At 44.2% G+C, this 15,976-nt stretch overlaps 1 protein-coding gene and 1 pseudogene across 1 annotated transcript; one reads left to right on the forward strand and one right to left on the reverse strand.

Annotated features, from left to right (window-relative positions):
• Positions 1–742: 742 nt before the first annotated feature.
• Positions 743–2,231, reverse strand: LOC140615319 (protein FAM90A24-like). The gene is made up of 3 exons (XM_072795225.1): positions 2,056–2,231; positions 1,399–1,600; positions 743–947 (listed from the first exon to the last, which is right to left on the reverse strand). Exons 1-3 carry the CDS (start codon positions 2,120–2,122, stop codon positions 743–745), a joined length of 474 nt encoding a protein of 157 aa, XP_072651326.1. The 5' UTR covers positions 2,123–2,231.
• Positions 2,232–5,131: 2,900 nt separating this feature from the next.
• Positions 5,132–6,735, forward strand: LOC140615320 (ubiquitin carboxyl-terminal hydrolase 17-like protein 6; annotated as a pseudogene).
• The last annotated feature ends 9,241 nt before the right edge of the window (positions 6,736–15,976 follow it).

The following is a 15,976-nucleotide window of genomic DNA, read 5'->3' on the forward strand; positions in this document are numbered from 1 at the left end:
TGAGCTGTGTCAGCGGTTGGCATTTCCTGGGCATCAGGAGGTCCACCAGGTGGCCTGAGGCAAACTTTAGGGCTACTCAGAGGAGATGTGGAATGGGACCAGAGTCTCATGTCAGGGGCCTCAGTGCAGGGCTGCATCAGCAGGCCAGGCTCAGGGATAGAAGGCCTCCTGGTGGTGTAGACAGGCTTTGGCATATGCGGACACTGTGGGAAAAGAGAAGACTCAGGACACTGTGAGTTTCACCTTGGCACCAAAGCAAAATGAACATTTGTTCAAGAAAGAAACCAACAAATTCCCAAGTTTCTGTAACCTCCCCAGAAAAGGTAAAGACAGAAATGGCAACTGTTGACCAAGGAGTAGGGAATCCTGCTCCAGGACTGGGCGGAACAAATGCATGACAGGATGCTGTTGATGCACTTTTGACATCGGAAGGTCCTGCCACACCTCTATGCTTACTCCCTTGGACCGGCTCTTCCATCTGCTCTGCTCTGGAGGTGATAGGAGTCCTGCTGCTGGAGAGTCACAGTGGCAGCTCCTGAGTGGGGATGGCCAGTGTGGGATGATGTGTCACGAAAGACAGTGGTCTGTTCTTCTCTGAGGATGGTATGTATTTCAGGAGTGACCACCAAGGACCTTCACACATGAACCAGCCCACTGTTTACACACATACAAGACATAAGGCAACATCATGGGCACCAAGGGAAAACTGCGTGCAAAGTCCACGCCATTCAACTGCCACTGGTCAGAGTGGAAGTGGAGCCCTGCCCTCCCCCAGGAGGCAAGTGGAGCCCAGTGAGTCCTCCACAGAGCACAGCAGTGGGAAACAGCGCACACTCACCCTCACATAATCCCAAGATTCTGTGCCTTCCTTCCAGGTGCCCTTCTGCCCCTCTCGGGGTCTCCTGGAGAACCTGTGGAGCAGGGCCTTCCTCTGCTCTGCTTCTTGCCTGCACAAGAAATCAAAGCATGGAAAGGAGAAGGAACTCAATTCCCTGTCTTTCAGCCAGACACCTGCTCTGGGCTTGGCCAACATGGTCCTTTCCCACCTCAGCCATTCTACGCCCATCCCTGCCCCACATCCTAACTACAAGGAGCTGACCAGGTCATCCAAGCAGTTTCTTACATGCAGAGTCTCTGAAAGGGTCTGCCTTGGCATGTGCCTAGCTCCATACATTCACTGGTGCAGGGACACTTCTCGAGCCACAAAACCCCACACCAAGTCAGCAAGGAAGAGCAACATCAAGGAAATGTGGTCCCTGTTAGCCTGGGAGCTCCTCTGCCTGCCTCGCCTCGCCTGACTCTGCCCACATGCTGCACTGCACACAGTGTGCATGCGCACAGACACGGTGTCTGTCGGTATCATGCCTGGCATTCGGGTCAGCAAGCCCCATTACTCACCTTTGTCTCTCTACCTTCTCCCTCTCAGCCTGGTTCAACGGCTCAGCCTGGTGCCGCTGGTCCTGCTGACTCCATTGCTCCACGTTCTCCTTCAGCCCCTTGGAGCCCAGGCCAAGGGGAGGAGGGTGGCACCCCAGTGTTTTATGGGGCATCTGGTGCTTGATGCCTTGTTTCCAAATGCCCCGCAGTCCCTGCACTTTACCTGTGAAGGAAAGGGGGGTGGTCAGTGCATCCACTCAAATGCCAATGAACCTGCCAAGCACTCGGATGGGAGGCCATCCTCAGGGAATGGCACATGGGATGAGGACAGGCAACAACCTATCTGGCTAGTGAGGTGCCAGCATAGTGAAGACCTCAGGATGCATCCTCCCCCAGCCAGTGGTAGGGAGAGGTGGGGAGGAGGGATTGCAGGTGTCAAGTTGAAGACAGGTGGAAACATCATTAAGATTCGGGACAAACACAAGCCTGGATCTGATCTTATGCTGTCTTGGGGCTGATTCTCAGAGCTTCTGAGTGTCCCATGTGTATCCTGCTGGGATTCCAGCTCATGTCAGGATGGACAACAGGGTCTGGTCAATGATCTTCTGGGAACCTAGCCTGTCTCAAGACTCCTGGCAGAACTTCTGTTTCAAAACCCATGCCAGCCTCCACACTTACCCTGGCATCCTCCTGTCTTGTCTGGGAACTCTGAGGACCAGTCCTGCTGTCTGGGGCCTCTTGCCATTCTGGGCTCTCAAGGGTCTGTCAGGCCCAAGCTGGGAGTGACGGGCCACCATCAGTACCACAACCTAGAGGGACAAGTCTGTCTGCTTTAGGAATGGGTTTCCAGTAGCCTGAGGGAAAAGAAACAAGAGAGTCCTATTCACCATGAAATGGGTCTCCTCCCTGTACTGTCTCCCCAAGGAGGCATTAGCGAGTGTCAGGACTATCGTGACAAACACACATTTCCCCCTGTCACTTCTCTTTCCTCCTTCCTGTTTATGCCCTCCTGGCCAAGCCACATCCCTGCTCTGATGGATGCCACCAATAAGGAAGGTTGTTGAGTCTGCCTTGAAGGACTTTTGCTGACACTATCATTAAGTCTCTCCAAAATCCCTTGGGAAGCAAAATCAGGGATGGCACTTCTCCAAATTGAGGTCTAGAGGGATCCACTATGGAAGACTCAAAGTGAACAGGCTTCAGGAAAGTGGAATTCCCTTTCTAATATCTGAATGCCCCAGGTGACACCGGAGGAAACCATGATTATGTCCAAAGTCACTTGGGAAACACATTCTCCTCTACTCCATGATGGAAGCTGCCCATGTGAGCCTATGAACAGTCCCATTTCATGGGCAATGTCCCCAATACAGCCTCACCAAATTTGAAAAAAAAAAAAAAAAATATATATATTTTTTTTTAGCTTGTGGGAACCAGTTAACTCTTCTTTTGAAAAATGTAAGTTTTTTACGAGAGAGAGTGTGTGCATGTGTAAGGGCGAGAGATCACATAAGCTATAGGAAAGACAGATGGAAAAGCAGACACTCCAGTTATCAGGAAACTCAGTGAGAGCCTGGATCCATCTCCAGACCCTGAGATCATGACCTGATCCAACTCAGTCCCTAAAACAATGGAACTGGCAACGTGCCCTGATGCTGTGTCTCCTCTAGGCCTGCAGTGCCCACTGAGACATTTGTGGGCATTCTGTCCCTGCTCGTACACCACCCCACACCAATTTGACACCTGAGTTCCCATTCCATTCGAATAGGAACTTCCAAGAGTCCGGGGCATTCACAGCCATGCCTTGGCGCAGTCTCTGTTCTCAGAAAATGTTAGACCAGAAAGAGTCCTTAACCCATGGAGGAAGGGACAATCCCTCCAAGATTTCCTCACTCTCCCAATGCTCGGTCAGGGAAGGTAGGAACAGTGGTCCGAAAAGCTCACCTGAAGTGGAATTGTGGACTTTACGTCTGTCAGGAGAGGCTGAAAAAGGTCCTGGACAGACTCCACTGCAGGAGACTATGTGTCCAGAGGAATGATCATAAATGGCCTCTTCCGTTCCTCCCGGACATTTATACTGCCCCAAGGTCACGTGACGTTTCAGCCACTTGAAAGACATCCATCAAATCCTCTTAGCTGCAGCAGGGATTGAGCCCATCAGCAGCTGCAAGGAAGCTAATGATGCCCTCATCAGAACGATTTCAATGACTATGTGTGTGTGCCTGGTGTGTGTGTGTGTGTGTGTGTGTCTCTCTGAATGGAGATGTAAGTCCATGCGGATTTGGTGGATACCAAAATTTCTGCAAGTGAAATCATAGTGGTACATTTTAGCGTGGGAATTAACCTCAGGACTCCTGTTTCCTGACTATTGGTATTTTACCAACACTTCTGCTCGATTTAGAGCTAATGGCAATGAAAATGGGGTCAAAGTTTGAGGATATTCATGATGTAATATTCATTTTGTCAATTAAAACTTCCAGTTAAAAACGGAGATATCATAAAGAGCATCCTACACAAAAAAATTTTTGGACTCCGTGGTTACAGAATAGATATCCTAAAATATGGTGGCTTACGGGATGACACATTTATTCTCTTAGTGTCCAGTGATGACGAGTGAACGTCAAGAATTCAGCAGGGCCCCAGTGCTTCTAAAGCCCAGTCACTAACGAAGGCCTGGCAAAATGCTCCTGTTTCTCTTGGCCTCTGTTTAGTAAAGAAGACAAATAGACTTTGGTTTCCACCTTTCCTAAGACTTATCCAAATTCATAAACTGGAAATGGTCATGGTCAAAAGTAGGAATTGTCTTGTCAACTCAAAATTTTCAGCAGACACTACCAATTCTGTAAGCAGAATAAGCCATAATGACATTTCCAAACCACGATCTAACGCAGTGCCTTCCTCCCTGCATCTACAACTGCCAAAACATAATGTGTAAAAAATGTGCAAGCCTACAACATACTCCAATTAAATCAAAAGTATATAATGGATATTGGTGTAGAATTACCTGAGGAACACTTATAATTAGGCATATAAAAACTGGATTTAAGATATAGACTTGCAGGAAAAGGAGTTTTAAAGGAATGTTTCCCAAAGCATAAAACCAGCCAGAGGAATTCTTTTGTTGTAGACCCAAGACACACCTAGGTAGAAAATGATATTCATCAAAACCTTCATAATCTTTGTATATTGGAATCATAGTAGAGAGAGATGAAGGTGTAGAAGCAAAGCAATGGATGCCACGTTCCCAAATAATTGGTTACAGCTACAAACATTCTGGCTGGTGAGGAGAACGTGTTCCTATGTCATATCTCAGCTCCTTTGGGAAAGTGATCTTCCCTGTCCTACAGGACTGACATCTGATACTCCTTGGCTCACTTGTGGTTATTCTAAGGAAAAGGACTTTCAAAAAGATTTCCTCTGAACATAGAAACTCTGAACAAATTCTGTACAGAAAAGTGCAAGGACAGTTAAGGAGGTAGAGAAGAATCTGAAAGTGTTGCCTGTTTTGGGAGGCAAGATTAGGAGGTGGGCTGACCTGAATGTTCTCTATGAGAAAGGGACCACCCCCAAATCCCGTAATCCAATCAAGCGATTAGAGTAGATTAGAGGATTTTGTGCCTTATCCCAGGGCCCAAAAGCCATAAAAGGTGGAGGTAAGGGTCACTATCTGCCATTTGGAAACTGGCTCAGTGAGAGAAGCTTCAGAGAACCTGAAGTTCCTGGTTGAATTTATCTTGTGGACACTGTTTCTGCCGACATGGAGGCTGCCTACCTCCACCACTCAGAGGAGTCTCAGTTCAACGACTCTCCCAAACCCCAATCATGCTGGTCAAAGAGAGGTGGTGCTGAAGTCTACGGAGGACCCTCTCTGCCTGAGAAGACATCCCCTGCATCAAAGACACTTTCCTCCCTGACTGATCCTTTGGCTCCCGCATCAGCAGGGCGGCCTCCCACCAAGACGCCTCTGAGTTGGGAGGGCCTTTCCCAGGTGGGAGCTGGGCTTCAGAACATGGGAAACACTTGCTACGTGAATGCAACCCTACAGTGTCTGACCTACACAGAGCCCCTTGCCAGCTACATGCTGTCCAGAAGCATGGGACAGCCTGTAGGAAGCAGACATCCTGCATGCTGTGTACTCTGCAGGCTCACATGACCCGGGTTCTCTGCCATCCTGGACGTGTGCTCCTACCCCTTCCACTCCTGCTCGCCGCCTTCCACACACACAAGCAAGAAGATGCCCATGAGTATCTCATGTTCATTCTGGATGCAATGCAGCAAGCATGCTTGCCTGAGGACAAGCCCTCAGACTCTCAGCATGCTCAGGACAGCACCCTCATCCAGCATATCTTTGGGGGGTACTGGAGGTCACAAATCCAGTGTCTCCACTGCCAAAGCATTTCCAGCACTCTGGAACCTTACCTGGACATCAGCCTGGACATCGGGGCTGCTCAGAGTGTCAGCTAAGCTTTGGAGCAGTTGGTGAAGCCCGAAATGCTTGAAGGTGAAAATGCCTACCATTGTAGTAAGGGTCTAGAGAAAGTGCCTGCGTCCAAGGTGTTGACTTTGCACAGTTGTGCAAAAGTCCTCATCCTGGTCTTGAAACGATTCTCAGACTTCACAGACAACAAAATGACTAAGGAGGTGCAATATCCTAAGTGCCTTGACATGCAACACTACCTGTCTGAGCAGAGGGCAGGACCCTTGGTTTATGTGCTCTATGCCGTGCTGGTGCATGCTGGGTGGAGTTGCCACAGTGGACGTTATTTCTGTTTCGTAAAGGCAGGAAATGGCCAGTGGTATAAAATGGATGATGCTAAGGTCAGCGCCTGCGTTGTGACTTGTGCCCTGCGCCAACCTGCCTATGTCCTCTTTTATATGCAGAAGACCGATATGGAAAGAGACCTTGTGAGTGGGTCAGTCGAGGGAGGAATCGCATCTCCCGAGGCAGACCCCGCGGAGGTGGGTGAGGCCTCAGGAGAGAGCAGAAGAGATCCCACTGTGAACCTTGCTGAGTCGGAGGAGCATGGGGAAGAGACCTCAAGGCAACAAACCACATTAGACCAGGGGAGATGCCTCCAAGAACGCAACCGACCTAAGCCTGAACTTCATGTCAGGAGAAGAGAAATTGCTCTTCCTGAGAATGCAGTCATCCTTCAGCACTCCAAATACAGACATGAGATGCCCAAGAAGCATCCTCAGCAAACCATGGACCTGCTCCACACTGCAGCTGGGATGATCCCACCTCACGTGGCCGGGGATGTGGCCAAAGTCCCGCATGTGCCAGGGAGAGCCAGACCAACCAAGAGGACGAGCAAGAATGGACAGAGGTCTAGGGAAGCAGTGCAGGGATGTGTCTACTAACTTTGTTGCACATGGACACACACACACACACACACACACACACACACACGGTGTCACTCACTCACCAAACCCAAACACAGTCCCACACTGGAAATATTTGGTGTTGTGTGAAATGTGTGTTCTGCATGTATGGAAGAACCATCTATCTGGGTGTGTTCATGGGCTATGGCCTTCGACTGAAACTAGAGGACACTGACATTTAAAGCGGGTTCATTGTCATGATCTTATATTGGAATAGTGTGGATTCATATGGGGTCTATCCAGGAACCGGCCTCTCTTTCAGCCTTGGGGAGAGTAGGGGCAACTTGCAGGTGAGAGGCAGTGAGCAGTCAGGATTGAGAGTGGATATGATGCTGAGGACCTGGATTTGAAGTATGTTCGACCCTCTCATCATGCTCCCTACTTCCCATTGCTTATCTTCTATTTATATCGAAAAAATATTTGCCTGAACAGAAGTATGCGTGGGGCCTTGCCAGCGATGTGTTTTTGTCATTGCTTGGAAATGGTAAGAAAGGAATTAAATGCTTATTTTGGGGAGATAACTGCATCCAGCCTGATTGAATCACATTGATTATATTATGTTCCCTTCACTATCTCCTACATTAAGACGGCAGAGAAGGAAACTGACAGGGACTCTTATTCCAAGGGGAAATGCCCAGCCTCCCACTGAACATAAGTTTATATGAATATTTTGCTACCATCTGCTATGTGGCACCTCCTGACACAGAAGAAGTGGACTCTGGATTTCAGACTAGTTCAAATTCTAAAAAATGTAGATAAATCATCCTGGCAAATTGTACATTGGTTGTAAGCAGAAATGAATGAGTTAATCTGAAATTGTTTTATAAATGTCTGAATTTCTGTATGGAGGTTCCTCAAAGAGTTAAATTAGACCTGCCCTACGATCCAGCAATTGCACTGTTGGGGATTTACCCCAAAGATACAGATGTAATGAAACGCCGCGACACCTGCACTCCAATGTTTCTAGCAGCAATGTCCACAATGGCCAAACTGTGGAAGGAGCCTCAGTGTCCATCAAAAGATGATGGATAAAGAAGATGTGGTCTATGTATACAATGGAATATTACTCAGCCATTAGAAGTGACAAATACCCAGCATTTGCTTCAACGTGGATGGAACTGGAGGTTATTATGCTGAGTCAAGGAAGTCAATCGGAGAAGGACAAACATTATATGTTCTCATTCATTTGCGTAATATAAATAACAGTGAAAGGGAATATAAGGGAAGGGAGAAGAAGTGTGTGGGGAATATCAGAAAGGGAGAAGGACATAAAGTCTCCGAACTCTAGGAAATGAACTAGGGGTGTTGGGGGGGGAGGAGGGCGTCAGATGGGGGTGAATGGGTGACGGGCACTGAGGGGGGCACGTGACGGGATGAGCTCTGGGTGTTATTCTGTAAGTTGGCAAATAGAACACCAAAAAAAATAAATTTATTATAAAAAATAAATTTATTATAAAAAATGAATTTCTGATTTGAAAAAAGATCCATCCAGAGTTCTGCAAATTACACCATGTTTTCTCCTAGAAGACATTTTCTGTACTTGTTGATATTATTTTTCTAAAACTGTTATGGGAAATATTGCATCTGCTTTGTTCATTTTTGAACTAAAATGTTATTAGGAAGTTGTGTGTTTTTTTATTCTTAATAGAAGACTGCAACATATTATTTGGTGTGCTTGCTTTTACTCCCCAGTATTTCAGGTCCTTGAAATAGTTATTTTATTTTCAGGCTGGTTCCTCACAGAGGCTTCTTTGCCTGTTTACCCTGAGTGGAATTCCCACAGCCACCTCTAGGTCACCTGCAGCCTAAATTCATATCCTCTCCCTATGGGAATGTCTCACTCCTACTCACTGGATCAATATAGGGGAAGCGCCAGGAGCCATTTAAGAGGAAATGCAATGGGACATAAGCATATTATTCTTCAGGGTCTCTTCAGTTATGAGGGCTCTGACCAGGAAGAAGTGTGTGTGAAAAATTAGGTGGGGGGAGTAGATTTGAACCAGGAGCACACCATCTCTGGCCAAGGCTAATAGAGACCCCTGGGAGGGATGACCAGGAGATGGTTGGATAGCACATTGTGGGGACTGTGGAGGCTGGACAGCCAGCAGATGAATTCTCTGGGTAGGTGTCTGGAGGTCAATGCTCATCCTGTCCAGGTATCCATTAGTCACTTAAGGGGTGTCTCTCAATATCAAGATCTATTAGTCATGAGGACAGACCAAAGAATCTGCATAGCCTCCCACAGAATGGATTCCCCAGTCCTTTCCAGGGAACCCGGAATTGCCAATACTGGATGCAGTTCTAGGGAGACCTCCAACCTGTTTCCAGGTTATAATGTGTTGAGTCCGGGCTCCATCAACCTGTGGCAAGATGTCAGGCTGGAAATGTTTTCACAAGAGGGATCTGGGCTGAAACTGGGATTTGGGGACAGCCCCAAGGCTAGATTCCATGGTGGTATGTGGAGGTTTAATCTGGGAGGCCACATCGAATCAGTGGTCTGTGAGGTTGACAACGAGGGTAGGTTCCTGGCCATGGTGGGTGAATGTAAGCTGAAGGGATTACTTGACTTCCCTTCCTGAGCTTTTGTGTTGTCCAGCAAGAGAAAACAAAGTCAGGGCTTTTCACAGCAGATATCCTAGTGCATGTGTGTCTCGTGACAGGTTTGAGCTCATGCAGGAGACTTTTGGAAACAGCTTCCAGAGAGATTGCCTCCTCACATGTGGAATGCATCATACCATTACCAACTGCTCTAATAGAAGATACCACCGATAGACCACATCTTACCTCTGCCTCTCCACTTGTTGGCAATCAACCACAGTAAGGGCATGGAGATAAGAAAAATCCATCCACAGTGATATTATTAAAAGTGCGCATTTTACTGGGAAAAGAAACCCAACCGAGTGGTGATAAGGGGACATAGAATACATTAGCCTCTTGTTACCAGAGGGCGAGATGAGAAGGTTTCAATACAGTATTTTAGTTTGTTTAGCGGAAGCCATTGCATTCACACTTCTGGCAGCGGACAGAGCTAATCCTGTCTTTAAAATTTTTAGTGATAGTGTGTGTGATACACAATTTGGAACCTTTATGGAATCAATACATTTTGTTGTATTTGGGATTTTTCTGTTTGGAGACATCTAAGTAAATCAGTTCCATGTGGTGGCTCTAGCATGTTGGGTCTCACATGTCAGGGATCATAAAGAAGCAAAGAATTGAAGGAAATATGGTACCTGAAGACTCCATAAGCAAGGAAGGGAACTCAGGGAGAGAATGGAATTTTAAGAAATCCCACACAGAGTAAGAGCAAGGGAGTGAAGATACTCTGGTTCATAGACGTGAGACAGTAGTGGATAAGGAAAAGCTCCACTGTAGGAACTAATCCGATGCCATTTCCTTCCAATGTGGCTGCTTTCGCAGTTGGGGTGTTCTAGAAAATGTCTGGTCGAGGGCCTTACTGTTCTATGCTTCTTAAATGGAAATGAAAAATAGTGTGAAACATGTTGGTCTCAGGAATATGGGAGGCAGCTCAGAACCCAGCAGCATGGCTGCTGGGTAATCTCCTTGAGAATCTCTCTCCTTCTATTTTTCAGCCCCCACTCTCCTGCTACTCTGTGGTTTCTCTCTGCTTTCTTCCTGTCTCAAATCAATCAATTAATCTATCAATCTATCTATCAATCTATCTATCTACTATCTATCTATCTATTTATCTTAAACAAGAAACAAACAATGAAACATGTTTGCATCTTTGCATCAATGTTCCCACATCCAAGTCAATTAGATCCGTGGAGTCCAGTGTTACTCAGTATTTCATGGTGTGGGAAGTATTGAAGTCCTTTGGACTTTGCTACACTGACCTCCTCTCTCACATCCAATCCACCTTCCAACTCAGGGACATTGTGCAGACTTCTCCAACAATGTGGTTTAGTTTTTGGGTCTGCCATGCACAGTCTGGGTCCCTGCTCAGTGAGAAGCTCCATCTCACTCTCCAACTGGCACAGATCTATCGCCTTAGGTTTCTATCTCAATTGGATTAATGAATAAATAAAATGTCAAAAAACACCCTGATATTTTCTCTACACGATTCAAACGGTCACATTATTTTCTAATAACTGTGATACGTGCATGTTATACTCCATTCTGAAAGGAAATAATTGAAACCTTAAATGCATGCATATTGACCAGTTTAAAACACCATGAGAATGATCGCCCAAATGATAAGAATCTGCATAATCATGCATTAATTACCTTTCAACAATGGATTTAGTCAATCTACCCCTAAGAAATATAATTGTAACCTAGCATCCATTAGTTAACCTCAAAGCCCACAATCATTCAGTTGAGAATGTCTTTCTGAGGTGTCACCCAAGGACCAAAATTGGAGTGGAAGTGATCTGAAATCCTGTGCCCACCTCTTCTTTGTCAGGAGATTGTCACACAGATGGATGATAGTATAGTGTTCTGGACAGGTTAGAGTTGCTGGGATATGGAGCAATTCCCTGAGGGAGAAGGGTCCTTGCCGGTCATCTTCTCTTCAGTCAAAGGGAGGGCGGTGGATTGTGAAAGGACTGTGATTTAATCAACATGATCTAACCAGGCAGGATGCATTTAACTCCTGAAATAGAAGCATTTCATTCCTCTTTGCATTTCCAAAAATTATCAAGCGTTTCCATATTTATAGGTTGACTTTCTCAATATTTTTTTGTGCACCTAATTTCCTGAAAAGAAGTGTGTTGTCATACAAGGCTGTAAGTCATCGTCTTACACGGTAGTTTGTCATTTCTTTGTGTAGGTGCCCTGTTTTTTCAAATTGGTGCTGGTTGTATATTACCAAAAACGTTGCTACCAAGACTCCACTCAGGCTTACTTGGACAAATAGTCTTTCAATATCAAGAGAAGGTAAGCAATGGGATGAGGGGAGCATGAGGACACGTCAGACATGCTCACACCGACTCCAGGCCCTAAGCATCATTTCCACCCTCAATGCTGGCTGCTCACTGCTTCTAATCCTTTCACCTGCAAGTTGCCCCTTTGTTCTCCAAGGCTGAAAGAGGGGAGGTTTCACCCAATGTACATTCAACTGTCCCTAAAGGCATCTATTATTAATGTTTGCTATGAACCTAGATATTAAAATCCTCTAACAATGTGTCTATGTACATAATAAACTCAAAATATCTTTTGCACAATAGTCTATCTTTCACAGGAACTTACAGTAGACATTAGGCATTTTGTATGTATCAACTCCCCAAGGAAACTTTTAAAATTGATTATTGTCATCTCAAGAATAAATCTATTTTATAATTGAATGGAGTTAACTATGTAAAACAGTAACAAAATACATTTAGAAAATAAATATTATAGAGAAGGGGCTAGCTGGTAGAAGAATAGGGGACCTCATATCACCCGTCATTAGAACTTAGGTAGATACCAATCAAATCATTATGAATGTCCATGAATTCAAACTTTCCTGTAGGATAAGAATTGCTAGAATGCTGCAAGTAGGAAAGAACTACATTCTTTTTTTTATAATAAATTTATTTTTTATTGGAGTTCAATTTAACAACATACAGAATAACACCCAGTGCTCATCCCGTCAAGTGCCCCCCTCAGTGCCCGTCACCCATTCATCCCCACCCCCGCCCTCCTCCCTTTCTGCCACCCCTAGTTCATTTCCCAGACTTTGGAGTCTTTATGTTCTGTCTCCCTTTCTGATATTTCCCACACACTTCTTCTCCCTTCCCTTCTATTCCCTTTCACTATTATTTATATTCCCCAAATGAATGAGACCATATAATGTTTGTCCTTCTCCGATTGACTTCCTTCACTCAGCATAATACCCTCCAGTTCCATCCACGTTGAAGCAAATGGTGGGTATTTGTCGTTTCTAAAGGCTGGGTAATATTCCATTGTATATGTAGACCACATCTTCTTTATCCATTCATCTTTCTATGGAAACCGAGGCTCCTTCCACAGTTTGGCTATTGTGGACATTGCTGCTAGAAACATCACGGTGCAGGTGTTCCGGCCTTTCATTGCATCTTTATTTTTTTTTTATTTTTATTTTTTTTCATTGCATCTTTATCTTTGGGGTAAATCCCCAACAGTGCAATTGCTGGGTCATAGGGCAGGTCTATTTTTAACTCTTTGAAGAACCTCCACACAGTTTTCCAGAAGGCTGCACCAGTTCACATTCCCACCAACAGTGTAAGACGGTTCCCCTTTCTCCACATCCTCTCCAACATTTGTGGTTTCCTGTCTTGTTAATTTTCCCCATTCTCACTGGTGTGAGGTGGTATCTCATTGTGGTTTTGATTTGTATTTCCCTGATGGCAAGTGATGCAGAGCATTGTCTCATGTGCATGTTGGCCATATCTATGTCTTCCTCTGTGAGATTTCTGTTCATGTCTTTTGCCCATTTCATGATTGGATTGTTGGTTTCTTTGGTGTTGAGTTTAATAGGTACTTTATAGATCTTGGAAACTAGCCCTTTATCTGATACGTCATTTGCAAATACCTTCTCCCATTCTGCAGGGTGTCTTTTAGTTTTGTTGACTGTATCCTTTGCTGTTCAAAAGCTTCTTATCTTGATGAAGTCCCAATAGTTCATGTTTGCTTTTGTTTCTTTTGCCTTCGTGGATGTATCTTGCAAGAAGTTACTGTGGCCGAGCTCAAAAAGGGTGTTGCCTGTGTTCTCCTCTAGGATTTTGATGGAATCTTGTTTCACATTTAGATCTTTCATCCATTTTGAGTTTATTTTTGGGTATGGTGTAAGAGAATGGTCTAGTTTCATTCTTCTGCATTTCGATGTCCTATTTATCCAGCACCATTCATTGAAGAGACTGTCTTTTTTTTCCCCAGTGGATATATTTCTTGCTTTGTCTAATATTAGTTGAACATAAAGTTGAGGGTCCACTTCTGGATTCTCTTTCTGTTTCATTGATCTATGTGTCTGTTTTTGTGCCAGTACCACACTGTCTGGATGACCGCAGCTTTGTAGTACAACAAGAAATCTGGCAATGGGATGCCCCCAGCTATGGTTTTATTTTTAAAAATTCCCCTGGCTATTCGGGGTCTTTTCTGACTCCACACAAATCTTAAGATGATTTGTTCCAACGCTCTGAAGAAAGTCCATGCTATTTTGATATGGATTGCATTATATGTGTAAATTGCCCTGCGTAGCATTGACATTTTCACAATATTTATTCTTCCAATCCGTGACCATGGAATCTTTTTCCATCTCTTTGTGTCTTCCACAATTTTTTTCAGAAGTGTTCTGTAATTTTTAGGATAGAGATCCTTTACCTCTTTGGTGAGGTTTATTCCTAGGTATCTTATGCTTTTGGTTGCAATTGCAAATAGGATGGATTCCTTAATTTGTCTTTCTTCACTCTCATTGTTAGTGTATACAAATGCCACTGATTTCTGGGCATTGATTTTGCAGCCTGCCACACTACCAAATTGCTGTATGAGTTCTAGCAATCTTGGTTGGAGTCTTTTGGGCTATCTATGTACAGTATCATGTCATCTGCGAAGAGGGAGAGTTTGACTTCTTCTTTGCCAATTCGAATGCCTTTGATTTCTTTTTGTTGACTGATTGCTGAGGCTAGGACTTCTAGTACTATGTTGAATAGCAGTGGTTAGAGTCAACATCCATATCTTATTCCTGATCTTAGGGGAAAGGCTTCCATGCTTCTCTATTGAGAATGATATTTGCTTAGATGGCTTTTAAGATGCTGAGGAATGTTCCCTCTATCCCTAGTCTCTAAAGAGTTTTGATCAGGAATGGATGCTGTATTTTGTCAAATGCTTTCTCTGCATCTATTGAGAGGATCATATGCTTCTTGTTTCTCTCTTGCTGATATGATCAATCAGATTGATTGCTTTACCAGTGTTGAAACAGCCTTGCATACTGGGGATAAATACCACTTGGTCATGATGAATAAACTTCTTAATATATTGTTGAATCGTACTGGCTAGTATTTTTGTTGAGAATTTTTGCATCTCTGTTTATCAGGGATATTGATCTATAATTCTCCTTTTTGGTTGGGCCTTTGTCTGGTTTTGGAATTAAGGTGATTCTGGCCTCATAGAATGAGTTTTTTTTTTAATTTATTTTTTATTGGTGTTCAATTTACTAACATACAGAATAACCCCCAGTGCCAGAATGAGTTTAGAAGTATTCCTTCTCTTTCTATCTTTCCAAACAGCTTTAGGAGAATAGGTATGGTTTCTTCTTTAAACGTTTGATAGAATTCCCCTGGGAAGCCATCTGGCCTTGGACTTTTGTGTCTTGGGAGGTTTTTGATGACCGCTTCAATTTCCTCCCTGCTTATTGGCCTGTTCAGATTTTCTATTTCTTCCTGTTCCAGGTTTGGTAGTTTGTGGTTTTCCAGAAATGTGTCCATTTCTTCTAGATAGCTTAATTTATTGGCGTATAGCTTCTCCTAATAAGTTTTTTAATCCTTTGTATTTCCTTGGTGTTGGTGGTGATCTCTCCTTTCTCATTCATTATTTTATTAATTTGAGTCTTCTCTCTCTTCTTTTTAATAAGGCTGGCTAATGGTTTATCTATCTTATTAATTCTTTCAAAGAACCACTCCTGGTTCTGTTGATCTGTTCCACAGTTCTTCTTGTCTCTATTTCATTGAGTTCTGCTTGATGTTTTATTAAATCTCTTCTTCTGCTGGGTGTGTGATCTATTTGCTGTTTTTTTTTTTCTCAGCTCCTTTAGGTGCAAGGTTAGCTTTTGTATTTGGGTTCTTTCCAGTTTTTGGATGGATGCTTGTATTGCGATGTATTTCCCCCACATGACTGCTTTTTCTTTATCCCAAAGATTTTGAATGGTTATATCTTCATTCTCATTAGTTTCCATGAATCTTTTTAATTCTTCCCTAATTTCCTGGTTGACCCTTTCATCTTTTAGTGGGATGGTCCTTAAGCTTCACGTGTTTGAAATATTTCCAAACTTCTTCTTGTGATTGAGTTCTAGTTTCAAAGCCTATGGTCTGAAAATATGCAGGGGACAATCCCAATCTTTTGGTAGTGTTAAGACCTGGTTTGCAACCCAGTACGTGGTCTATTCTGGAGAAAGTTCCATGTGCACTTGAGAAGAATGTGTATTCAGTTGCATTTGGATGTAGAGTTCTGTAAATATCTGTGAAATCCATCTGGTCCAGTATATCATTTAAAGCTCTTGTTTCTTTGGAGATGTTGTGTTTAGAAG

This window comes from Canis lupus, chromosome 23, assembly GCF_048164855.1.
Source record: "Canis lupus baileyi chromosome 23, mCanLup2.hap1, whole genome shotgun sequence".
Taxonomy (NCBI): Eukaryota; Metazoa; Chordata; class Mammalia; order Carnivora; family Canidae; genus Canis; species Canis lupus.

Excerpts from the sequence above, each read along its gene's own strand:
- LOC140615319 (XM_072795225.1), bottom strand. The coding sequence starts at position 2,122 with ATGGCAAGAGGCCCCAGACAGCAGGACTGGTCCTCAGAGTTCCCAGAC. Across the intron at positions 1,601-2,055 it reads CAAGACAGGAGGATGCCAGG|GTAAAGTGCAGGGACTGCGG; the intron begins GTAAGTGTGGAG and ends TTTCCTTCACAG. Across the intron at positions 948-1,398 it reads GAGAAGGTAGAGAGACAAAG|GCAAGAAGCAGAGCAGAGGA; the intron begins GTGAGTAATGGG and ends TTTCTTGTGCAG.